Source organism: Hippocampus bargibanti, linkage group LG03 (assembly GCF_051943395.1).
Source record: "Hippocampus bargibanti isolate YZ-2025 linkage group LG03, ASM5194339v1, whole genome shotgun sequence".
In the NCBI taxonomy this organism is placed as follows: domain Eukaryota; kingdom Metazoa; phylum Chordata; class Actinopteri; order Syngnathiformes; family Syngnathidae; genus Hippocampus; species Hippocampus bargibanti.
In genome coordinates this window covers 20,172,761-20,198,265 of record NC_142736.1, presented here as the reverse complement: position 1 = coordinate 20,198,265, position 25,505 = coordinate 20,172,761, and the positions used below count along the sequence as shown (strand labels likewise).

The window sequence follows — 25,505 nt, the reverse complement described above, 5'->3', positions numbered from 1 at the left end:
TTGCCATGTAGTAAAGCCACAAATGCTGCACTTCAGTTATTCATTTCATGGATTTATTTTTGTCTTGTACTGTGTCTTGCTATGCTACAACCCCTTTCAAAGCAGAATAATTAAAAACTTGTAGTCCTATATTTACTTAACTCACTCACTGCCAGACGTGCAAAAATGTGTCCACTCGAGTGCCTGAGATTTTGTGATTGTCACAATTTCAGGCCCAGCAGAATATTGCGTTCTCGGACTACATAAACATTCAATGCAGCGTAAAAAAAAACAGTCAGTCCCTTCTTTCATCAGAAAAGGAGCTATTTCCTAAATTATATGGGTCTGGAGTTATGTGAGCTTGAAATGAGGATGGCTGCCCAAAATACAATGCAATACATACATATTGGTTTATATAATTCTTTAACAACAGCTGAAGCTGGAACAAAGCGCTAACATGGAAAAAAGGGAAACGCTGCTCCTTGTGGAGGGGATAAACATTGCCAGAGGTCTGGCCAGCGCTTTATTGGCATCTAAGCAAGAAAAAAACAAAACTGAACTAATTCTTGAATGGCACTCTACGTCATATTTTCAATTCCCAAATAAATGGCAGTGAATGTGTTAATGTACGCAGATGATTAATTAACTTGAAAATATTCATTATGGTTTCATTCTCTTTGATGGTATTTCAACAACTTCCATGATTCACATTTCATGTTTTCAACAGTTGGACCCAACAACATATTACTTTCATTCACGAATGTTGTATCTGCCCAGATCCTGAAGCAATAATTTGAATGCACACTACAAGCATTACACTGTTTACACTGAAATTTATATGTTGTCATCTATTTTCAGCGGCCGCTTATTTTTTGTGTGTGTTGCAGAATTAAGCTTTTCGATTATTGCCACTTAAAGGACAACCGACGTCTCCGGACAAGTTGTGTCCATAATTTGTAAAATGGCTTCAAATGACTTCTACTGAGCGTATTTTAATAAGATTCCACCGCATATAGGTATATTTTACGTTTTAAGACTAGCGGTGAATATTCAGGAAGTCTTGTTTTAGAGTTGGTGACGAGTCCGTACGTGACGTCACTAAAGGAACGCCCCTGACCGAAAAAAAAAATACACATTGTAGCTGTCCTCACGTCAATGTATTTTGCTGTACTTGTTTGGTCTGAAAACCTCTTGTTGCACCCAAAAGCCGCCAGAAGAGTGCGTCCAAACTCCATGGAAGGAATTTATCAGCCTGTGGAAACGGGCTGATTCATTCCTCACAGGAGCTGGTCGCCATTTTTCTGCCTCTTTTCTGGGACGCTACATTGCAGTCCAGATGCCTCAAAATGAGAGGGAAGGACTTCTTTAATCGATTGCAAACATGTATGCTTTCCTCTTCAGAACTATTTGAATCATATTCATAACTGGATGTGTAACAAGAAAGCATATTCTCTGAATCTGAAGCCATTTTTTTGATTCTCCAGCAAGGCAAGACGTCTTGGCGTGACGTCACGAACTGGGGGCGGGACTTTCTGAAAATGCCGAATTCGGAGCTCAATTTTTTTTGCAGATTTTGGACACTTTAAGTCATTTTATTGATGTTTTCCATTTCACTAAAAATATCATACTGCGTTTTTTGGGTATTTTAGATGCTATAAAACGTTTTTCTGATGTCAGTTAAGAAACCAAAAAGTGACGTCGGTTGTCCTTGAAGTGCCACATTTAATAGTGAAGAGAATATTATAGCAGCGGTCACTCTGATGTCGCCCTTGAAGCAAACACTACTCTACACAAGAGAGTCACAATCATTTCGAAAAGACATGAACATTGAAATTACAGTTGTCACATCTAAAAAGACATATTTGAAGATTATAGTTGACAAATAATGCACTTAACACGGGCGTTGACATGCAGTCAACATCACAGTACCACAGAATGAAGCAAACCGTGAAAAGCAACAACGACAACAAAGCGCACAGGGTGTTTCAGCATATCGAGTCGAATAAGAATGTTGATTTTAATAAGAATCCATGTCAATACGCCCTGGAGAAATTGTTGCAATCTTGTTCTTCGAAGCAGATAAAAGTTGGGCCTTCTCAGTCTGGCCATCATCACCTTTCTTAGTCTTGCATTTGATTCCAAACAGACTGCAAATTTTCATCATCATCATGTCCACAATCTCTTCCTCCTCGGATGGCTGGAATAAATCACAACCACAGAGCGATATTTACTCAAGCACCTTTTGGGATAAATGTACTTGCGAAAAAGTTTTGGATCATTTTTGCTATTTTTTTCCAAAGAAGAAACATAAAGAAGAAACCTTGTGATGTATCTGTTCTTGACTGAAGGCCACAAGGATGACAGAGATGAAGAGGTTGAGCACCACAAAAGTCATAAACACGATACAGGAGCCGATGAGGAAGGCACCGAGGATTGGGTTGTAATTAAGAATCTTTTGGAAACAAGAAGGAATATAATAATGAAGAATGTTAAGATGCTCCGGAGGATCTTAAAGTTAAAAGAGCCCAATGTTTACCTCATCATAGTTAAAGATGCCCAGCTGCAGGCTGACCATAGTCTGAGCAGCATCAAATAGAGTGCGATAGGAGTACAGCTTCCATCCATACATCAAGTTTGACTGAAAAACAGATTGAAAACGTTATCTACACTGTAGAGCTACAAGATTGTCCCTGATTTGAAATCAGAATTAGTACACTTCTTTATTTTCTAGACAATTTTGTTATTTAGGCATCTCAAAGCCTTTACCATGTTTTCTCTCCCGGGAGGTTGGCTGTCTGACTGGTGGTATAGAAAGTGTCTGAACTGAGATAGAGTATTTTAATAGAATAATGTCTTCCAATACAGATACATAATTATAATTAGCATGAGTTTGCACTCTGAATAGGAAGGGCTGCAAAAGTAGGTTCAATATACAGTTGTATTTGTTATACAATGCACTACTGATAACTTCTCTTGTCAGATAAACAATGGCATGTCAAGTCAAAGTTTAAGCACAGTATAACAAAGAGAATCACACATTCGTGGTGACGTGTAAATACATAAGTACACCAAGAAACTGACCAGAAACCTTTGTGTCAAAGCAATTTAAAATGAAAATTAGTGATGATCGTGTGTCATTTTTTTTCTCCCTCATAAATAAGTGTTTACCCATTTTTGCAACCATTTTGTAAACCTATTCTTTGCACATGCTACTCGTAGTAATCATGTCTTACAGCACTGCCAATTCTGACGAAATATATTCTACTTTCCTGCCTGGAAAGAAAAGGCAACATTATAAAAAAAAGAGTAATGAACCTACAATTGTGTATTCTGGCCTCATCACAAGATCAAATCACTTACGATTCTAGCAAAAAGCTTTGATGTCATAATGGTTCTCAAAACCCTGAGAGGATATATTTTCAAAGCATCTAAACATGATTAGGATGGTATGATTTTTGGAGGACTTTGTTCACAGAATATCATCAGCCAAGAAAGAATAACATCATCTCTTGCAGTGTGGGAAACTGCTCACAGCAATGGAGTAGGCCAGAAACATGATGGTCATGACCACCAGGAAGCCAGAGATATCAGTCCAGGCTCGCTGGAGTGTTGCTGTGATCATGTGCAGCTTCGGGTTGAGTCTCAGCAGGTGCCATAGTTTGACTGTGGCCAACAGCACCAGGAAGGCAATCAGATAGCCCAAGACGGCATCAGCTTTGGCTGTCTCGTGGAAACTGGCGAATCTGGAAGCGATGCAGTAATATTTCATGATTTAGAAATAACTGCACACATAGTTTTGTTAGATTGGATAGACGCACCCGCTGTCCCAAAACAATGTTCAACATTTTTTGGTATTATGGTATAATGTGAGTGATGTCCCTGGAAGTTTTACTTTAGCATCTGGCAAAACAAAACAAAGCAATTCCTTCCAGTTCAGATCGCTAGCGGAGCCCGATGTGGGTATGCATGTTTTCTGTTTTAGCACACAGCCTTTTTTTACAGTATTAAAGAAGAGCAAAATGATTACATAACTAGTATGTTTGATTTGTAAGACACTAAAAGGACTTTGTAGTGACCTGGACCGAAACCCGAGGTCAAACGTTTCATGTTTTAATATGAGAACCCATTATGTTTTAATAAGTTTCACATTTTAACATGATCATTTTAAAATGTTAAAACGTGTCATGCTTTAACTTGATAACTTTTAACCTGAAATTTATTGTGTTAAAAGACTTCAAAATTGATGACGGTACAATGTGATGGTTATTCAAAATGAAATGAAAATTGTCATGTTGAAATGCAAAACTTATCATGATAAAAGGTGAAATCTATGAGAATACTTTTGTTAAGTTTGACTTTGGCTTCAGGTGAAATTGTTTTAGTGTCTTACAAATCAAAGTTATTTGCTCCGCTAAAATGAAACAATAAAAAAAATCACGCCTAAATGTTTTACAAGTTTTCAGCTTCAAAAATAAGACACAAATACCTCTACTGTTGACCTGAAGCGGGTCGACTTCATTTTGTTTTACGAAAATTGGAACCCGCATTCCTCATGTTAAAATGTGGAATTCAACACATGCTAACTTGATATTTGACCTTTTTTTCTGGGTGGATCTATTACGATTCCATAATGTAATGACCAAAAAAAAAATGTAAACTTCCACAGAATCCTCATTTCTAAACATGTTGAGAACTATCATATTTGTTACATTGAAATATGAAAGCACACCCAGTGTGTCAAAATGTGTAAAATTTACTGGTCTTTGTGATTTTGGTAGTACTCCATGTCTCGCTTCCCCAGCAGAGTCCTTCTGATAAAGACAGACAGTGCGCTCCAACTGAGAAGTATAATCGCCAGCTCGAGCAGATTCAATTTACTTTTGAAATAGGCCCATTTCTGTTGCTTCATCAGTTTTGCCTGCAGGCACATTGGAAAGACATTGAACATTGCCTTGCGAGTGCAATTTGTTTCATAACCAAGCTTATAACTCATACTGTGAATTGAAATGCCTTCATTTCATTCCAGCCCCTAAAAAAACTAGCGGATTTTGAATACGGGGAGCCACCAGAAGCTGAACATTCTGCCCCACCCCTTGATTGTGTCCATTTGTTATTTGTGACCAATACACTTCTTGGTTCATTCCTTCTGCGCTGGATTGTAAACTGCAAATATAAAAACATTTAATTATTGAGTATAATTAAACCAAAGTCTCACACACACACACACACACACACACACACACACACACACACACACACACACACACACACACACACACACACACACACACACACACACACACACACACACACACACACACACACACACACACACACACACACACACACACACACACACACACACACACACACACACACACACACACACACACACACACACACACACACACACGCACACATCTCTCCAGTGTTGTGAAAGTATATTGCTTAATTAAATACAATTAGACTTTCCAAGACTTCAAGACGGCGCCGCGAGAGTGGCTGCCTTTCCAGCAGCTCCTGTGTTTTGCTTTTCTACTTTCATTTCCTTCATAAATTTGCTGCTGTGAAATGTAAATTTCTCCACTGCGAGACTAATAAAGGCAAATCCAATCCAATCCAATCCAATCCAACAATCAAAACATAAAACATGATCAAACATATCAGAACGATGATTCACATTTTTATCTACAATACTTCCTGATCATTATGGTGGCATTTTGTTTTTGTTTTTTTAACACTGCAATAGTGCATTTAGTTATTGATGTGTGCTTGAAGAGGGAATGGCTAGCGAGTGACATCAGGTGTTCAAACTACTGCTCTGGTGTTCAATTTACCACAGTTACTTTTCCTTTACTGTTAATTGCTCCTGAAGAATGCCTTCATTTTAAATTCACGAGGTTAAATTCTTATCTTGTTCACTAAGCAGCTGGAAGTGCATCGTTGATCATCTCTCTCATTTTTCTCCACTTCACTCAAGCCTAATATCCTGTAAATGCATCAAGACTGTAAATATTCAATATACATACCTGAACAAACATGTAATAAAGAATGAAGAGGAAGTAGATGGCTTCAGAGGCCATAACAAAAATGTGCAGTCCCCCTGTCGATTGGTAGAGACGAACATTTTGGAGCTCACTACGAAACTGGAAAGCCCCTGATGTAAAACAAACAAACATTAAAAATGAGGACTTGAAGTTTATGTCTCATCCCACATCGCTGACACTTTACCTAGAGCCGTGGTCTCGAGCATGAGTGTGACAATACAGAAGAGGTTGACGTTGGCATTGTACACGGTGAACTCAACAAAAATTGCTTGAGTGTGTGCATCGAACCAGCGGTTTTCATAGAGATACTGGAGGGATCTGGTGGGAGTACACAGTCGATTACAAACAGTACATGATGGTAACAACACCCAAAGTATAGCTGGAAACAACCTGCTGGAGTTTTTGAAATCTGGTCCCAGATCCACCACAAAACCTCCTCCTCTGTAGAGCACCAAGTTTCCCCAGATGGGATAGGCCCTCAATTTACCCTGGGATTGGTACTTCCAGGGATTGGGGAGGTTCACTGATGTATTATCAAGCTCGGGATAACTCCAGCCTGGACTATAGGAGCCCATGTCCTCAGACTCCCACGAGTACAGAGAATGGCAGTCATGCAGAGCATGTTGCATGCGACGTGCAACTCGGCAAGAGTTTTTCTGTACCCTCAGCTGGCGGAGACGAGCGTTACCCACCAGCTTTGAGTTGCCATCTGTGATGAAACCTGTGACCAGTAACAAGAACAACAACAATAATAATACATTTTATTTACACCCACGTAGGCTTTACAATTAAAAGAACAATAAACACCGAAACAATAAAACCATAAATAAAATAATGAATAATAAAAGAGCTGATTAAACTAAACTGTGAATGCAATTCACAAGAACAAAACCATAGTTAGTCATAGTATTTACAATAATCTGCAATTTTATTTTATCCCCCTTCGAAGACTCATTTTATACCCTAGGACAGGGGTGGCCAACTCGCGGCTCTTCGGCTGGTTCGATGTGGCTCCCGGGCTTTTACACAACCACAAAAACGCCTCAGCGATCCAATCAAACAGCAGTGCTTAATGCACAGGATGAACTACATCAGTCAATCATAAATCCCGCTACTTCATTGACATAGAGGGCATCCAATCAGATGACTGGATCACCACTCATGCGCAGACATCGGTGCTGAGTGATAAATGCTAAGTTAGTCAGAGAATTACCTTTGTTTTTAAAGCAGGGGTGCCTAATTCGTCGATTGCAATTGACCAAGAGCATGCTCGTCCCAAATCAACTGCGAGTGGTGGGAGTAGGAAATGGGGGAAAAACATTTGTATGTTTGGGTTTTGAGGTTTCATTTATGTTCGGCTGCTCTGGCTGTTGCTTGTCGTAGATGGCTATGTGCACGTGTGCATGGTCACGTGTGTGTATGTGTGTGTGTGTGTGTGTGTGTGTGTGTGTGTGTGTGTGTGTGTGTGTGTGTGGGGTGCGCGCATGCGTGTGTGTGTGTGTGAGTGTGCGTGCGCGCGCATGTGTGTGTGTGCGTGTGAGTGTGTGCGTGCAGGTGTATGGCTATGTGCAGTAACATAGTAAAAAAGAATGGCTCTTTGTCTCTGACTGGTTGGCCACCCCTGCCCTAGGATGAGATACACTACTTATAAGATGTCGGGATACATTTTCAGAATGGCCCTGCAAAGCACTATGACCTTTACAGGTGAACCCAATTTGATTGTTAGTATTAAGTGCCAGTACTACAATATAAGGTTTCAAAGGTATTTTCAGTTAAAAAAAGCATGTCATCAGTAGGTCTGTGCTGTATGTCATGCATATTAGCATATTTGACAATAAAGCTGACTTTGAAACATTAATGAATAAAAGTGGACATTCTTGGAAATATATTGATCGTTTTTTGTTTTTTTTGGTCTTGACTTGTTTGGTCTTTTGAAAGAAAAAAATATATAAAGTTGTGAAAAAAAGCATTAAATGTCTTGTCTTGAATGTGCACACATTCAAATGTTTTGGTAGAAGTTCAGCTAGAAAGTCTGCAGTGTAGCAGTTGTCCAAGTTATGAAAGTAATTACCACCTTACAAACTTAACTAGTCAAAGTATCACCACAATAAAAAAACATTAAAACACACTAATGTTCTCAGCCAATGCATATAGAAAAAAACACACACACATATAAATATCATAATATGGAAAAAAACATAGATTGAGTATTTTTTTTATATCAGTGAAATCGATTTGTATTCATTTTTATTGTTTCTGAATATCCCTTCCAATGTATGAGTGGTGTTTTAACAATAGCAGGAATTGTAAGATCCATTGTGTTACATGAAGGACAGCACATTAACATCACCTGGGTGTTCTCCAAACAAGTTGCTGAGCAGAGTTGTGTTTGCCCAGTTGAACACATCTTGTATGCTCATTGTGTCAGAGATGCCTTTGCTAAAGCTTTGCCGAATGTGTTGGGTCAGGAAGTACGCATTGGGATCCCTTTGTCCATACGCCACCAAGAGCAACATCCACATGAATCCCATGTAGGCTAAATGACAAGAAAATATTTTAGTGCCTTGAGATACAAGTTAAAATTTTTCTGCGACCACGCTCGTGACTCAGTTTCACTTTTTAAATAATCTTTCTCCATTTAAATGAACGATGTATGTAATATCTGTTAGTTTCAGCTATTTTTATCTGAAAGTCAAAGGGAAAAAAATCTGAAGAATGACAGCTTGCATCTGAAGGCAACAATGTACCTTCCATTATAATGACATATTGCACAGCTATGTTTTATATCTTATATATGTCGATATTTTATACAGCAAAGTAGTGTGTGTGTTTGTGGTTGTGTTTGTGTTCCTACCCAGAATCTCCCTGATGAGAGCAAAGACTTTCTGCTCTTTAATCATGTTGTTCCTCATCTTTTCTATGTCCGTTGGAGGTGGTGGCTGGTAAAAACTGCACGTGCTGTCTCTTCGTGCTGCTCGTACTCCATCAGGATCATCTGAGCATCACATTCAGGTTATGTGCTTAGTGTTCCTTGTGTGCCCAAAACAATTCAACACAAATGGAATTCACCAACAAGATACCATAATTCTTCAAGCTCTCATCAATCTGAGGCTCTCCATATTCTTCCTGATCCACCTTCTTCAGGACAAGTGCGAAGAAAGCAGCAAAGCCAAGAACCTATAACAAATATTTGATTGCTTTATCTCATTAAAGTGAGAACACTTCTCAGATTATTGTTTATAATCTTTTAGATCTTTATGTGGGTCACTGAAGAGACAACACTTTGCTATGATATGAAGTAGTCGGTGTACAGTTCATATAATAGTGTAAATTTTCACTCAAAATACCTCAACACATGGCCAACAATGTTCAAGCCAGTAGCGAGAAAAGTGAATACAGTGGGACCTTGGCTTACGAACTTAATTGGTTCCCAGACAGAGTGTGTAAGGTGAAAAGTGTGTATCCCAAAAATTAATTTCCCATAGGAAACCATTAAAATGAGAATAATCAGTTCCCAGGTCCCCATAAAACATAATAGAGAAATAAATGCAGTCGGCTACCATTTTGTTGTTAGAAGAACGGGCTCGTTCGCAAACGACACATCACTCATTGTGGCAGCTCTGTGTGTATCCCGAAAAATAGTTCATATGTCAAGGTAAAATTTTCATAAATGTAACGTTCGTAAACCGAAAAGTTCGTAAGCCAAGGGGTTCGTAAACCGAGGTCTCACTGTATATCCCTGAGTGAAAATGTGGACGCGTATTTGTGTATGACTATTTTACTGTCCTTACCTTAAGAGGTTGTGTGATGAACAAACTTTCAAAGAAGGACACCACCATGGAGATCAGCCAACTTATAGAACGATCTTTCCCATAGGTCAGTCCATACATCATGGTAAAGTATCCAGACACACCGCTGGTTGCTATCACCAATATCCAACCGACGAAGATAAACCACCATGGCAGCCCACCTTTGCAGCATCGCTTGGCACTCTCCTTGTTGGCATTCTCTTCTGGACTGGCACTACGCTCCGATTGTTCTCCATCGAGGCTATGTGACGGTAGGTGAAACTCGAGCAGGTTCTTCATCCCCTGGACTTGCTGCATGGCTTTGTTGTAGATGTCTGGGTTTTGGAATCGAGAGGGTCCCAGGAAACCCAGCTTCTTCTCAACATGACGCAGCTGCCTGTATAGGTACCTGCTGTTGTTGCTCTTCTTTTGAACCCCATCTGAGGTCCTCTCTGGGCTTCCCCAAACACTCTTTTCTACACATTGGAAGTTTGCAATAAAAGAGGTCATCATATTTGTGTTCGACAAAAACATGATTGAATTTGTGCAAAATCTGAGACAATTATTTTCAAATATTATGGATTACCTTGAAGATCGACTGCCCCTAAACTGAGAATAGAGCGTTCTCTTTTGGCGGTATCCGTGTAAAAGTCTGAGGAAATTCGGTTTTGCTGCCTGATGATGTCTTCCACCAGAGACAAAAGGGTGTTGATATCAGTCTGGTGACCAGGTCGAAGCTCCAAATAAGGCAGAGGACTCTTCATGGCCTTTGAAAGTGACTGTGCTATTCTTTTTATGTCCTGGTGGATAGACCAAGACAAGTTTCTTCATGAATAAATCTTTACTTGGCATGTGTGGGCGTTTATCTCTGCAAATGTAAATCCAAACTTTGTTACAGTTACTCTTTGGTGGCTTCAGCACATTTATTTTTAAGTTCCACTGCTATCATTCAGTTTCATTGAGAATTATGTGTGGCTACACCAACTTTGTAATCCGCAGCACAAAGCTGGAGTGGAACATTATCTCCGAGGGCATTTCCAATGCAAAAGCAAGACATAAATGTGAAGGATGGTTTGCTTTGTTTTCTCCAGGTTTGCAGGTTCCATTCTATTCTTTACGTGGAGTTCTCTCAGTTCATTAAATACAATTCTGAATGCCACATTACTCTTAAAAGTGAAAACGTAGGAATATAGAAGAATCGACTGATGGGAAATGTTTGCCTACCTTCAGCACTGTGTCTGGTGTAATGTCCTCCTGTTGTGTCTGAGGGGAAGACGTCTGGGAGGGAGATACACGAACTGTCTTCCCCTGCTTGGTCTTGTCTGATTTCTGGATTTTTTCCCGAGGCCGAGTGTTTCGGAAGATGCTCACAATAAGGAGATTGATAGGAAACATGATGATCGAACTTTGGATTCCAATCATGACCTGCTGCCAGGTGAATTCGATGTGACCTACAACCACAAACACAACAGCTAATTGTATCGGCAGAAAACATGTTGAAACACTGACCACGGAAACATTTGGTTATATTGCATCAAACGTCATTTACACTTAGATCATACCCAAGTCCATGGTCTGCTCTGAGGGGTCCGTGGGGATGCCCCAAAACATGATGCTCGTCAACATGGTGCAGAGCAACAAGGAAAAGCAGCAGGACACCCGCTGCACACGGGTGAAGGTGCTGCATGGAGGTCGACTGATAACCGAGAACCAGATGTGACCATCACGGAAATCCTTAGCTGTCTTCATGAAGAACAGATTGCTAGAGAGGAGTGAGGGTGGTAGATCAATGGTGTTTCAATGAAGAAGGTAACCATTTTATTTGTGGATGATGCATTACGATCACAGTGTTAGCTGCTCTGACCTAAATCTCTTCAGATCCTCCTCAGTGGCCACTGGGAAAACCTTGTCGAGAGTGCACTCTCCCACATCAACAGCAAGCCAGGAATTACACAGAAAGTGCCACTTCTGGCCACTCTCCAGATCTTGCACCATTACTTTGTTGACATACCTGCAGGCAGGATTTATTTTTCTTCAGTTCATAGCATTTCTCAATGTAGCACTGCTTCTAGTAGTGTGCATGGAAAAAGACACGAAGGTCAATATTTTGCCATTAATCTCATCTTCTCATGGCCTTCAGAATCAATAGTGCTGGCCGATATAAATCAAAACTATTTTAGCAATGGGACTATTTATTTTAATCAATGAGACGGTAAAGTCCCCTCAGTTGAACAGTTGCTTCATTAACGTCAATATATTTCCATCTTCTGACTGTTCGCTATGACTAGGCACACAAATCTCTAAAACGGCAGTTGTACTGTTCTATAGTGGTACTGTTGTCTTGATACTGCCATTTTGGATATTGTTTGTAGTTCCCCAAACTATGACAAGATAGTGGTGATATTAATCAGATTAAGAGCTGGTTTGGTCAGATAAGTCTCCATTGACGGTGCAGGTACAAATGCATTTTACAGCAGAGAGTGAAGCCATCATCTGAATGATGTACCATGCAGGGTGCGTGCCCGAGTTGTCGTGCCACACCCTGATGCTTTGCAGCTCTCCGAGGGAAAAGTGCGTGGTCAAGAGAAACACATCCTCTGCGCCTCTTTCAAACAGAGGTTTCTCGAGATCGGTCAGGTGATGCGGCTCACTTTCCCCCTCTGTTCCCAGCAGGGTTATTGTCACCTGGAAATTGATTAAATGGTTTGCGACACGATTATTCCCATGACTAATGTACAAGGACAGGAGCAATGTGACTGACCTGTGAAGAGGTGGACGCACCATGACGATGCCCTGTGCCGATTGTCAGCATGTAGCAGTATTCTGCCAAAGGGTCATTATCTTCAAGTACTGTTATCTTGACCTTTAAGAGATATAATATGAAAAAATAATAATAAGCTTTCCATCTGAGAGATAAAATCAGTACAATGCAATTGGAAAAAACATTAAATCTTTCCAAGAGCAAAATTGAAATGAAACATAATCATGTAAGATGTTTGTGATCAAATGATCACACCCCTGTATATTTGAGGATGCGGTCTGAATTATCTACTCACATTCAAATTAATGTTAAATGAAAGACAGTCCACACTTGTCATCATTTAAAGCGCCTCTGATCATCACTTCAGTTGTTTTAGAAGGCTTTTCTGGCATTTAACCAAGGGTGTGGAGAACACTGCTTTATTTTTTTCAAAGTTTACCTTAGCTGAGTCCTGGATGTCTTTTCTGCGCGCCCACACAACCACGAGAAGATAAGCGCAGAAAATGGCGCCCACAAAACACACCACCACAGGATTCTTAGAGAAAGTGGCAAAAAGCTCCGCTGTGCGTGATACGTCCACTAGATTTGGCATGACAAAGAAAGAGCTGCCGAAGAAAGTTAAGTGATTACACAGACACTGAGTAAGCAAAGGTGTCGTGAGTGGGCCAACCTGTTGAAAGAATAAAGGAAAATCAGCTAGTGGGGAGGATGCTTTTCCAGTCACATGAATAAAATGGTGCAATGGTATTCACACTTACCCTGCAGCCATCTTCACTCCAATACAACAATTCTTCATCCCAGTATTTGCACTGGGCAGCAATGGTTACAATGCTGACTGTGACATTCACATATTTGACACCTGGCTCTACTTTGGGCTTAAAGACGAGAAAGTGCGCACCCACATCACCTGTTCTGTCTTTGGGACTGAGGACCCAGGTATATTTTTCCTCTGTCGTAAATGACACGAATGATATGCTGATAAGAATGACACATATACAGTAAGTGAACTGCAGTCATGCTGCAGCATCATGAGAGAAAATCACTCAAGCTGGATGATGTAGGAACTATTGAATGGCAACATGTATTTTGTAAACAAATGAGAAACTCAATATCCCCCCCCCCCCCCCCCCCCGTTGGTCAGTCTGTCAAATCATTTGCTGCGTGGGAGGAGTTGTTTACTCCCATAAAACTGAATATTGAATTAAAAATGTAAAACATCATAAAATATGATTTAACATACCTTCCTTGACATTCTCTAGAGGCATTTGAGTTTTGGCCACATAATGCTCAATTGTTGGATAATTCTTGTGCCCCAGAAGTAAGATGAAAGTAATGTTTTCAGAGGGCTCCATTTTCAGCACCAGAGTAACATCAGGTGAGGGAACGTCAATTATTAACGTGCTGAAATTGGCCAATTCCAGAACTGTACTGTTCTCCTGGCCAACATCCGGCCTGGGCAAGAGAATCTGAAGACCGCAGGAATGCAAAATGAATGAGTGTGTACTCTCGTACAGATATCTAGAATTTTGAATGTTGTTTATATGTGATACCTCAATCTCTTCAGGGAGATTCTTAATGGGGATGACAGTGCCGTTCGGTCTAGTGAGAGAGACAGATCCTACAGTTCCTGAAATGTTTCCACCTTTCCAAGAGTATGGGTTCTTTTCAAAACTCATCATCTGTGAGATATTACAAGCAGTAATTTTATAGTGAAAAAACAAAAACAAAACGATGACCATTGTAATGCTGTTTTTTTAATAGCTTTGATGGTCTCGATAAAATGGCATACACTTACTCTGACATCTACAGGCTCATCAGGTGAGAAAACATCGGAAGGCAGAGCCGGAAAGGAAAATCTGGAAGCGCTGCTCCTCTGGATGTTTATATCATGCATCTGCATACTTTCTGGCGATACTCTGCAGAAAACTCAAATTTACTTGCGGTTTGTATGTGTGCGTGTATGTGTGTGCGTGTATGTGTGTGCGTGCGTGTATGCGTGTGCGTGTGTGTGTGTGTGTGTGCGTGCATGGGTTCTTACCTGTTTACATACACACTGATTTGATTAGAGTCAATGATGATGGGATCTCCATTCAACTTTTTATGATTCAACAAGGCATTCTGTACATTACCCATCCCAGTCAGAAGGGAAGTGGAAACTTTTTCCTGAAGACATGTTACATTAAGGTATTAGATTAGATTAGATTAGATTAGATTAGCCTTTATTAGTGTCTTCCATATTTATTTGTCATGTCTTATTTATGATGATACTAGTGCAGCGTGTTCTACCAGAGACAAATTCCCTGTGTTTTCTACATACTTGGCCAATAAAGATGATTCTGATTCTGATTTCATTGGGACTTTAGAAAACGACAAGAAACAAATGCAACATTGGCCAATTTACACTTACGTTAGACGGAGCATTCAAAATATTACTGGCAGCTTCAACTATTGGTGCGGCTCCATCCACAACTTCTCCATCATCACCACTCCCATCCTGATTAACACTGATAAAATCGAGGGAAGAGCTCAGGTCAACCAAGAGTGAACTTGCTTCCTCCTTGAGTGAGGAGAGAGAAAGAAATTGGAGTTGATCAGACTTAAATAGTACAAAGAATGCCCTCCTTATCCAAAGTTGAACAATGGACAATTGAGCAGCACCTGGGCAGCTAGGCTGAGCTCATCTGAGCGCTGCGTGAGATCGGCTACGGCTCTGGCTGTCACTTGAACCTCATAACTGGTGTTTGATGGGGAGTCCAGCAGCACCGTTGTCATTTTGGCCAGCATCTGCTCCCTGAGCTAAAATCGAGGAAGAATGCGGAGATATCAATGGGGTTCAACCGTTCAAGGAAACAATGCAACCTACCTTCGTTCTTGCATCCTTCTGATCCTCATCAGCCTCAGTGTTGAGCATATCTGCTACAGAGGTCACGATATGGCTAAAGGTCTCACCGGAAAGAAGACCATCTTGTTCCAACTGGGAGACAGAATCTTCTAGAACTGACTGGAGTGTGTCCACTGAACCACTGGAGTTGTTTTTCCGAACCTTTGAAAAATATATGCTTTTGAAAGAATCAACGGCGCAAAGGCCCGTCCCCCCCACGATGAAGGTCAAGATAAGTTTTTCCTTTAATTCTTTATGTCATTATAACTTTCCATTTCTTATCACGTGTCTTTACCTGTGTGTGTACCATCGTGGTAACTTCTGCATCTTCATTTTTCACGGTTATCACAATAGACAAATTGTAGTTGTTCTTGTCATCTCCAACGGGCAATAAAATAGATTTCACAAATTCTTTATCACTGCAACGCAGATGCTTGCCTTTAAGAGAAATGAGCAGATTGGTTTGTTATTCATCTATGAATTATGAATCTACAATTGCACAAACCACACAAGTAAGTTGCATTTCCGCACCTGTGTCTGTCTTGAAGCAATAAAGACAGCCTGACGAACAGAAAGAACTAGCTTGGCAGGTGATATTGAATGAGTCCAGTACAGTGCCCGATAATGGGAAAATGCTACACGTTGGGTGTGAAGGGGTACGAGTTGGTTCCGGATCCGGTATGGGTAGAGTGTACCTGGCATAACCTTGCTCTGATTTTCCTAGTTGAAGAAAGAAGCACAGTTTTCACAAAATTACACAAAAAAGTCACACGGTTATTCCTCAGGTTTTGAGGCTCGGCATAAAACCTCGTCGTTTGCTCTAGAATTGAAATGTTATTTTTCAATGACAAACGGTTCAGCTTGCAGTAGACTAATTATACCTGTGTGTTTATATTGTGCTTTAATTAAGGGAAAGAAGGCGACTCCTATTATTTACTGTGAGCCTATTTCTGACCATGCAGTCAAGAGATGAGTTTCAAACCACACCTTGAGCAATCACGGTGATGTTAAGCAAATTGTCCCTCGAATATTCCAGGTCTTCACTGTTTACAAGAAATTCCAAGTTGCCTTCTTGCTTCTTCATCAGCGGCCGTCTTCCTTCTTGTGAGTAACAGGTTTTGAGGTCATCCTGAAGAAGAAGAAGAAGAAAAAATGCTTTTAATAGTGGTCATTGAACAGAATAATGATAAACACCGACTAAAGTGGCAGATTCAGACTTGCCTGGAGTGGTTTTAGATCCTCTATGTACCAGTCTATATCTGGGCATGTCGCTACACAGCTCAGCCTCAGCTTTACGGGGTTGTTCGCATCAATCGAAGTGCAATTATCACAACTGTATTTGGGAAAATGTGTAACCCAAGAATAAAATATGAATTTCAAGACTAATATTTGTTACTTATGCTTAAAATCTGCACCATTTCTTTTTTTTTACAAATACACATCCAGATTAAACAAAGTGAGTGCTTGGTTTTACCTAATGGATACATTTTTTAATTCCTCTTGAGCAACAGTGATACACTTGGAAGCAGAAGCTAATCGGACCCATTTCCTAAACCAAGCTGTTTTCTTGACAACCACAGTGTAGACGGCCATCTCAATTGGATTCGGAAGGCACTGCTTTTCAATCATGTAATTTGTGTCATTTGTTTGGCTTTTGCATTTGCAGTCCCCTCCTGCATGGGAAGAAAAAAAAGGAAGACAAGTGTGATCCACAATGTCTAGATGATGTCAGGAATTAACTTTAAGTCCAATTAGCAACTTTTTAGGTATTTTATTTCCAAGTCAGCAAAAGAAGAAAACCTGATTGACAATTCAAGCTGAGCCTGATCACTATCTGTGCATATCATGTACAAAGTTGGCCATATTTTATCTCCAAGTCACAGAGAGGATCCAAAAGTGTGAACTTAAAATAAATACAACTGTTTATTTTGAAGAGGGTCATTCTTAAAGGACAACCGACATCTCCGGACAAGTTGTGTCCATAATTTGTAAAATGGCTTCAAATGACTTCTACTGGGCGTATTTTAATAAGATTCCACCACATATAGCTATATTTTACGTTTTAAGACTCGCACTGAACATTCAGGAAGTCTTGTTTTTGAGTTGGTGACGAGACCTCACGTGACGTCAGAAAAGGACCGCCTCCTGACCGTACAAAAGACGCATTGTAGCGTCTTTCCATCACAGCAATGTATTTTGCTGTACTGTTTTTTTTGAAACCCTTCTGTTACATCCAAAAGCCGCCAGCAGAGGGAGTCCAATCTCCATGCAAGGAATGTATCAGCCTGTGGAAACGGGCTGATTCATTCCTCACAGGAGCTGGTCGCCATTTTTCTCCCTCTTTTGTGGGACGTTACATTGTAGTCCAGATGCCTCAAAATGGCACGGAAGGACTTCTTTAATCGATGGCAAACATGTATGCTTTCCTCTTCAGAACTATTTGAATCATATTCATAACTGGATGTGTAACAAGAAAGCATATTATCCGAATCTGAAGCCATTGTTTTTATTCTCCAGCAATGCAAGACATCTTGGCGTGACGTCACGAACTGGGGGAGGGACTTTCTGAAAATGCCCAATTCGCAGCTCATTTTTTTGGCAGATTTTGGACACTTTAAGTCATTTTTATTGGTGTTTTGCATTTGACTAAAAATATCATACTGCGTGTTCTGGGTATTTGCCATGCTATAAAACGTTTTTCTGATGTCAGTTAAAAAACAAAAAAGTGACGTCGGTTGCCCTTTAAATTTATATTATATTTATAATGCATATTTATTAGATTTTATTACTTAATTTAAAAAAACGGGGTGTGATGCTTATGGCCATAATTTGCACATGGAGCACAGTAGCTTGAAGCATTTGTGTTGCTAAATTTTTCCAGGAAGGGGAAAAATGGCACTTACTACATTTCCACTTAAATTTGAGTCCTTTGCTGGGCAATGACACGCTTCCATTAATGCCCAGGGTAACATTCTGAGTGTCGTCAACAACGGACTCTGGAGTGGAAATTATATTCAAGTCATAAGACTTGCGAGTCTTCTGAAGATGGAAAAAAAAGGTTTTGTGACAGCAACCATAGAGCCTTCACAGTGGTTGCAGATGTGCTGGTTCTAATTTTGGATCGTTCCACAATACTTCTTTGTCTTCCCTTGTATTCTTTTGGGTGATGAGCAGTGTTGTATTTGTGCCTAACATCCCTTTGCGATTTTGGCCAAAAAGTTGAACCTTCTTTTTATTATCCTGAAACACAGTTTGCCCACATGTCTTTGGGAGATTTTGTTCAGCTCCAATGAAAATGTTTCTTTTTTTAACCAAAAGTCTGGCCTTCAAACAGACGTGTGTAGACTTTTTATATCTACTGTAATGTGGCTCATCACCCAAAAGAATACAAGGGAAGACAAAGAATACAAAGAAATGCTTTGGGGCATTTTTGTCTTGAGCTGATGGGAGGGATTTATGAACCATTCCAAAAAGTCAATATAAGAAAAAAACAAATATATACCAGCTTCTGCTCGGAAGTAAAAAAAAAAACAGCTCAGCACAGAACAGTATAAAAAAATCCAATTTTTTTCAATTACTTTTAATTACCATTTCAAAATGTTTCAGGTGAACACGTTGTAGGTCATAGAAATTTCTGTAGCTATTTTTTTCAATGACATTTTCTGTCACAAAAAATGGGATAATGAACTAAAACTACACCCTAAAATTTTGTCTAACAATGTCAACAAAATTCTTTATTTATTTATTTTTGTTCTTTAGACTTCAAGATGGCGCCGCGTGAGTTGCTGCCTTTCCAGCAGCTCCAGTATTTTGTTTTTCTGCTTCTTCCTTTCCTTTCCTCTTCCTTCCATAACTTTGCTGCTGTGAAATGTAATGTAAATTTATCCATTGACTAATAAAGGCTAATCTAAGCCAATGCAATCAAACTGAGCCTTTTTAACTTCTCGACAACAAAGTTTATGACACAGCCATTGTCATTATAACAGAAATAATAGTTTAAATTATAAGAGAAAAGTTGATAAAGTGGGTCAAGTTTGTGTATGACAACAGAGGTTAACAAAATACTCATGCTACCGTTCATTCATTTCTATGCTATGCGATACATACCCTGTTTTCAGAGTCAGAGAGATTCTCGCAAGCTAGGAATATGCTCTCAAGGCTCACATTAAAATCAGAGTTTGACAAAGCAGTCATGGCTCGCACATTCAATTGAAATGATCCTACATTTAAAAAAAGGAATAGATAAAAAAGTTATTATGACATTTTCAACATGCCCGTTGTGAATCAATGCTGCATCATATAATTGAGTGGCAATACAGTACCTTCAACTGGGTTGCTAAAGGTATACATTTGCAAGCTTCCGTTGAGCATGTTTCTTGTCTCCGAGTGAGTGTCATTATCAACAGTTAATGTAAAGAGAAGCTCCACAGGTGCTCCACGTTCCAGCGAGACACCAACAACGAGGTCACTGGAGTTGGGACACCGGTCATCCTCTGTAATGACTGAGGCTTGCAGGCCCTCGACAGGTTCCAGCAAACACAATTCAAATTGGGTGGACACTCTTTGGCTTGTGACCTTGTTAGAGGCGTTCAAAGTAAGGTTGTTACAGCCATGTCCGAGTTGCTCCACTGCACTTGCATTCAGGGTAATGTTGTGGGGTATGATCCCTCGGTCGGTAGAGGAGTTTGCAAGTAAAAGGTCCTTATATTGGAGTACGTAACTAATGTTTGTACCTATTTTGAACAAAGGATACTCACTCATTCAATGTTATTGCACGTTTGGATATGGTTAACCAGCAGTTTAATAATCCTTACCATTCTTCACTGTGACCTGAACATCAACTGGCCCTCCCAAGTAGAGCAGGCGGCAGTTAGTGCCACCTTCTGACGTGTTGACGCTATAGCACTTGATATCTCCAAATTGACCCACCGGCTCCTGAATACTTATGGATTTTTGAGCTGTCACATGCCAGTCGCTGGTGGAACACTCCACTGTGACCATGAAAAGTCCAGGGGTTTTGAATGTGTGCATCACTGTGGTTTCCATTCTTTCAGAAGGAGAAAAGCAAGTTCAAAAAGGCAACTGTGCAGGGACATCGCGGAATTGAGCAGTCATAGCTCAATGACCACTTGAACGATATAATCACTGCCTCCACGTAGGCCACATTGCGCCATTTTGATTGAATGTGCGAGATGCCAGGATTTTGCCTGTCACCAACAGTATATGCTGTTCAGCACTGACATTATATTTTAATATTAGAGTTTAAGTGGTCATACAGCTTTGAATGGTCCGCGTGTATCTAACCTACTATAAAAGAAAATTGAACTCACCCTTCTGGGATGATAGAATCAATCGTGTAGCCATCGCCAGCATTCAGAGCACATGTAAGGTTACCCTCATAAGATTGAAGAAGCCACTTGATATTTATAGTGACATTATCAAACACTGCCGCCAATGTACTCATCAGCAAGTGGAGACCTGTGAAGATATCACATGACTAAATAGGTATACATAAATGAACAGTTGCATTTCAAAAATTATGAGACAGACTGAGGATTTCAGAACTCTTATGTAAATTCTATTGAACTGGGGAATTTGAAGGAGGATGTCTGACCATCTTTGCAGCGGTATTCCACAGACAAGTAACTTCCTAACAATGGACAAGGTTCACCATATAATTTGGCATCTGCTGGAGCTTGGCAGGCCTGCAGTCCGTGGCAACTGCCTGGAATGACACAACAGAGCATATAGAGGTATTAGTGCTAAGAAATATTTATCAATTTAATACTGTTGAAAACATCAGTAACATAATGCAGTTTCAACAATAAAAATCTGCTTAAACATAAGAACCTAAAAAAAAAAAAAAAAAAAAAAAAAAAAAAAAAAAAAAAAAAACGGTATTTAAATTATTGAAGTAAAAGGCATTTCTCATAAAAATAAAAACAAAAATAGAATGTAAATAAATGTTTGGAATGAAAACATTTCTATGTGTAAATATTATTATGCACATATTGAGCATTTCAGTATATTTTACAATACAAATACCTTTTACAGAGTCTGCTACATCTCTCCATGTGCACTCCTCCTGAAGAGGTGAGGGTGTGGTAACGAGTTTGGTCCGGCAGTAGTGAATTGTTTTTCGTCCATAGAAGCTTTTGTCTATCTCTATGACTTGACCAGAGCCGCACTGCAATGTGACGTTCTGGCCATCACATGCAAAAGATCTCATTGAATCTGAAGAGCACAATATATATAGTATACATGTATAATATTAGAGCGAAAGAAAAAGAGATAGAAAGAGAGAGAGAGAGAAGGGGGAGAGAGAGAGAGAAAGAGAGAGAGAGAGAAGGGGGAGAGAGAGAGAGAGAGAGAGAGAGAGAGAGAGAGAGAGAGAGAGAGAGAGAGAGAGAGAGAGAGAGAGAGAGAGAGAGAGAGAGAGAGAGAGAGAGAGAAGTGAAACATAATCAAAAACACTTCAAGGGTGTGTACCAAATTGACAGATGAAGCTAAATTCCTGAGTACAATTCTCCGACGCTACCCAGCGGAAGCCTGATTTTTTGAGGATATGTCCACAAGTAGCTTGCCCATTGGGATTGCTTGCCCAGTTATTATAGCTGACATCAGAACCATTCAGCCATGCCAGAGAAACTAGTATTGATGACAGGGAAGGGAGGGACAAAATCACATTCATTATTCCATTTGAAAATACTTCATGTCTGCTCATCTGAAAGGAACATTTTGTGGCTCCAAACAACAACACAGATAGAGGATAAACTGAAGAAATCATTTTTGATAATGACTGATGTTCTGTCTCCAGATATAAACAGGAAGTTATGAATCACAGACCTTACCAGTCATAAAGCAATGCAAATGAGAAATTATTGCAGGCTCGTTCAGTGTTGTTCTGTATGTTCTGGGTGTGTGTCAACAGATAAATTCAATTATGCCTGATCGAAAGTAAACTACTTAGAGGAATAATGGCTGATGTCAAATTCTCTAAAAAATAGTCAATTATTTGTGCAACTCTTGATAGGGATGTTTTTTATAAGAAAAATATTGTGTATATCTGTGTGTTTACAGTATGTGTTGAAATATACAGTCATGACAACATGAAAAATGTAAGGAATTAGATAGTTTTTGCTTTTTTTTGCTGCAAGGCAATGGACATTGCATTGCTCATTTGAGTGTGCATGTTTTGGGCATCACAACTCATGTTCAGATGCAGTGATATTTGTCTTTTTTCACAAAGGTGAGCATTGTTATCCTGTATTATCGTTCTTCATTTATTGGTCCACCCATTGTGTTCAGAATTTTGTTGCGATAACACTGTGAAATGGATGCTAAGTTTGATTTTCTGGGCTGTTATACATCCATCAATCCATTTTCCGTACCGCTTATTCCTCATTAGGGTCGCGGGGGGTGCTGGAGCTGTCTTCGGGCACGAGGCGGGGGACACCCTGAAGGGCCCACAAAGACGAACAACAGTCACTCTCACACTCACACCTAGGGACAATTTGGAGTGGTCAATCTGCCTGCCATGCATGTTTTTGGAGTGTGGGAGGATACCGGAGGACCCGGAGGAAACCCACCCGGGTCCGGGGAGAACATGCAAACTCCACACAGGGAGGCCGGACCGGCGACCTCTGCACTGTGAAGCCGGGCCGCTGTTATACATTGGATTGGATTGGATTTGCCTTTATTAGTCTCACAGTGGAGAAATTTACATTTCACAGCAGCAAAGTGATGAAAGGAATGAAAGTAGAAAAACAAAATACATGCTGGATTGTTTGTAAAAATTACATTGAAAGGAGTTGAATGATGCAAAGCAATACGGGTTGTTTAAACAACTCATGGTGTGGTTGTCTTTGTTTTGTTTTTAGTTTGAAAATAAACTTTAACTGGCTGGGGTCAATACAGGTTTAAACCTCTATTTTGAAGAAGTATTTACTAAATACCAACCTGCTGTTTGTTGTGAAGTGAGTTGAGTTCATTGCCATTGTTCATTGTGTGCGTGTGTGTGTGTGCGTATATGCTCGAAAATTAAGGCAAAAAAAAAATCTGTGAAAAGGCAACTTATAACTCAAAAAGCTCAAAAATTGGGTCACTCATATCCCAAGACACCACCGTAATGATATATTACAGTATTAAATAGTTTCTTCTTCAGTCCAACCCTTGGATCAGGACCATTACCAGTCATTTGTAAATTTGCAGTCATCAATACGACAGTTGTATTTACAGGAAGGCATGTGACATACTTTGTAATCTGGTTGTTGTGTATCCAGTAGTTTCTGAGTGCACCCACAATGATTTCAAGATGATTTCAAGATGAACTGGATATTCACAATAATTAAACCACAGTAGCTTTATTGTGTGTTTACCCACCATGGGAGGTTCAGGTAACCCTCCAATCTATATAATGCACTGTAAACTTTCCAATAAATAAATAAACAAACAAACAAACAAACACAAGGGCGGCTTGGTAGTCGAATGGTTAGCACGGCAGAGGTCGCCGGTTCACGTCCCACCCTGGCCTCCTTGTGTGGAGTTTGCATGTTCTCCCCGGGCCTGCGTGGGTTTTTTCCGGGTCCTCCGGTTTCCTCCCACATTCCAAAAACATGCATGGCATGCAGATTGAACACTCCAAATTGTCCCTAGGTGTGAGTGTGAGAGTGACGGTTGTATGTCTTTGTGTGCCCTGCGATTGGCTGGCAACCAATTCGGGGTGTCCCCTGCCTCGTGCCCGAAGACGGCAGCGATAGGCTCCAGCACCCGCCGCGACCCCAATGAGGAATAAGCGGTACGGAAAATGGATGGATGGACAAACAAACAAATAAATAAATAAAAAGAAAATAAGTATGGTACCCAAAGCTATGTTTATATATAACAACTGATTTGGTTTATGTGACTAAGCCTCTCACCTTTTGTGGCAGTAGTGTCCAGAGTAAGGTTTGGCGCAGCAGGCGCCAGTCCGAGCCACCAGTCCCTCTTTGGATCAAGCTGCGTCTGAAGGAACTTTTGCGTCTCGTCGTTCAAGATGAAGGCAAGATGTCCTCCTCCTCTTTCACACCATTTCTGGGCACCAAGGAAAGGACGCTGCAGACCCACAAACTCGTAGCAGGAGTCATCAAAGCTCTCTTGGTATTCGGGGCAAGAGACAGAATCTGGTTCTCCAGCCACAAAGCAAGTCAAGCTGAGAAAGAGGAAAAATAAAGTCAGGACCACACAAGCAATATGCTCCATCTTTGGGCACCTGCACACCACTTGCACTGAGTGCGAACAACATGACTTTAAAGGACAATGACGTCAGTATCTCTGACAAAGGCCTGCTCTTTTCAGTCATTTCAGACATAAGTATAATTTACTCAATGGGTGCTTGGCTTTGTGCTGTGCATTTAACTCCCGAGCACAAACAAAACCGAGCACTGTTTTGAAAGGAGACAAAAAGCCAACAGTCAACACCCATTAATGGCTCTACAACCTGCAGGGAGAGATAAGCTTGTCATTCTGACCAGCTACAAAATATTGATTTCACATTCAAAAGCAGTCAGCATTTATCTGTATTGTCGATCTTTTGTTGTGGATACTGACAGTGTTTACTGTAAACTATAAAGTTTACCTGGACAGCCTTATGATGAAAGTGTCTAAATCGAGTCTTTCCTTTTCAATTCATTATGGCAGCTGCAATGACTATCCTTTAAAGCTTTAATAACAGCAGCACATTGAAAAGTAACCAAGATGACGTTCCATTAAAAACGGATATATGTATAGAATAGGTATATTGACTGTTTGCATTTATTTTAATATACAGTACTTTAATATAAATTTAATATATTGACAACAGGTAACCAACAGGTAACCAATGCCCTTTTAAGAATGAAAAACCACAGCATTGAATATTTTTGAATAATACTTGCAAGTGCAACAGAAATCCAGGCGATGTTTTTAATTCGAACTGGTTTCGTGACTCAAGCGTAATCATGAACACGATAAAACCCGCGCACACTCGCGCGCGGGTACAGGTCATTACGCACTAACTACTCCACTACCCG

The 25,505-nt window shown here is 40.1% G+C and overlaps 1 protein-coding gene across 1 annotated transcript; it reads right to left on the bottom strand.

The window, feature by feature from the left end:
- Positions 1-69: 69 nt before the first annotated feature.
- pkd1l2b (polycystic kidney disease 1 like 2b) lies at positions 70-24,822 on the bottom strand. The gene is made up of 41 exons (XM_088992489.1): positions 24,375-24,822; positions 21,946-22,104; positions 21,502-21,690; positions 21,071-21,181; positions 20,787-20,934; positions 20,271-20,503; positions 19,779-20,189; positions 19,564-19,676; positions 18,360-18,495; positions 16,931-17,129; positions 16,678-16,789; positions 16,444-16,585; positions 15,988-16,176; positions 15,752-15,894; positions 15,439-15,618; positions 15,234-15,371; positions 14,983-15,132; positions 14,614-14,738; positions 14,371-14,491; positions 14,126-14,254; positions 13,816-14,041; positions 13,334-13,524; positions 13,015-13,245; positions 12,576-12,677; positions 12,321-12,499; positions 11,679-11,825; positions 11,377-11,576; positions 11,039-11,265; positions 10,401-10,614; positions 9,818-10,290; positions 9,107-9,203; positions 8,881-9,021; positions 8,377-8,562; positions 6,417-6,747; positions 6,211-6,344; positions 6,009-6,136; positions 4,737-4,897; positions 3,512-3,722; positions 2,516-2,617; positions 2,300-2,431; positions 70-2,176 (listed from the first exon to the last, which is right to left on the bottom strand). The coding sequence occupies exons 1-41, from the start codon at positions 24,694-24,696 to the stop codon at positions 1,997-1,999; spliced, it is 7,443 nt and encodes a 2,480-aa protein (XP_088848615.1). The 5' UTR covers positions 24,697-24,822; the 3' UTR covers positions 70-1,996.
- Between the last annotated feature and the right edge of the window lie 683 nt (positions 24,823-25,505).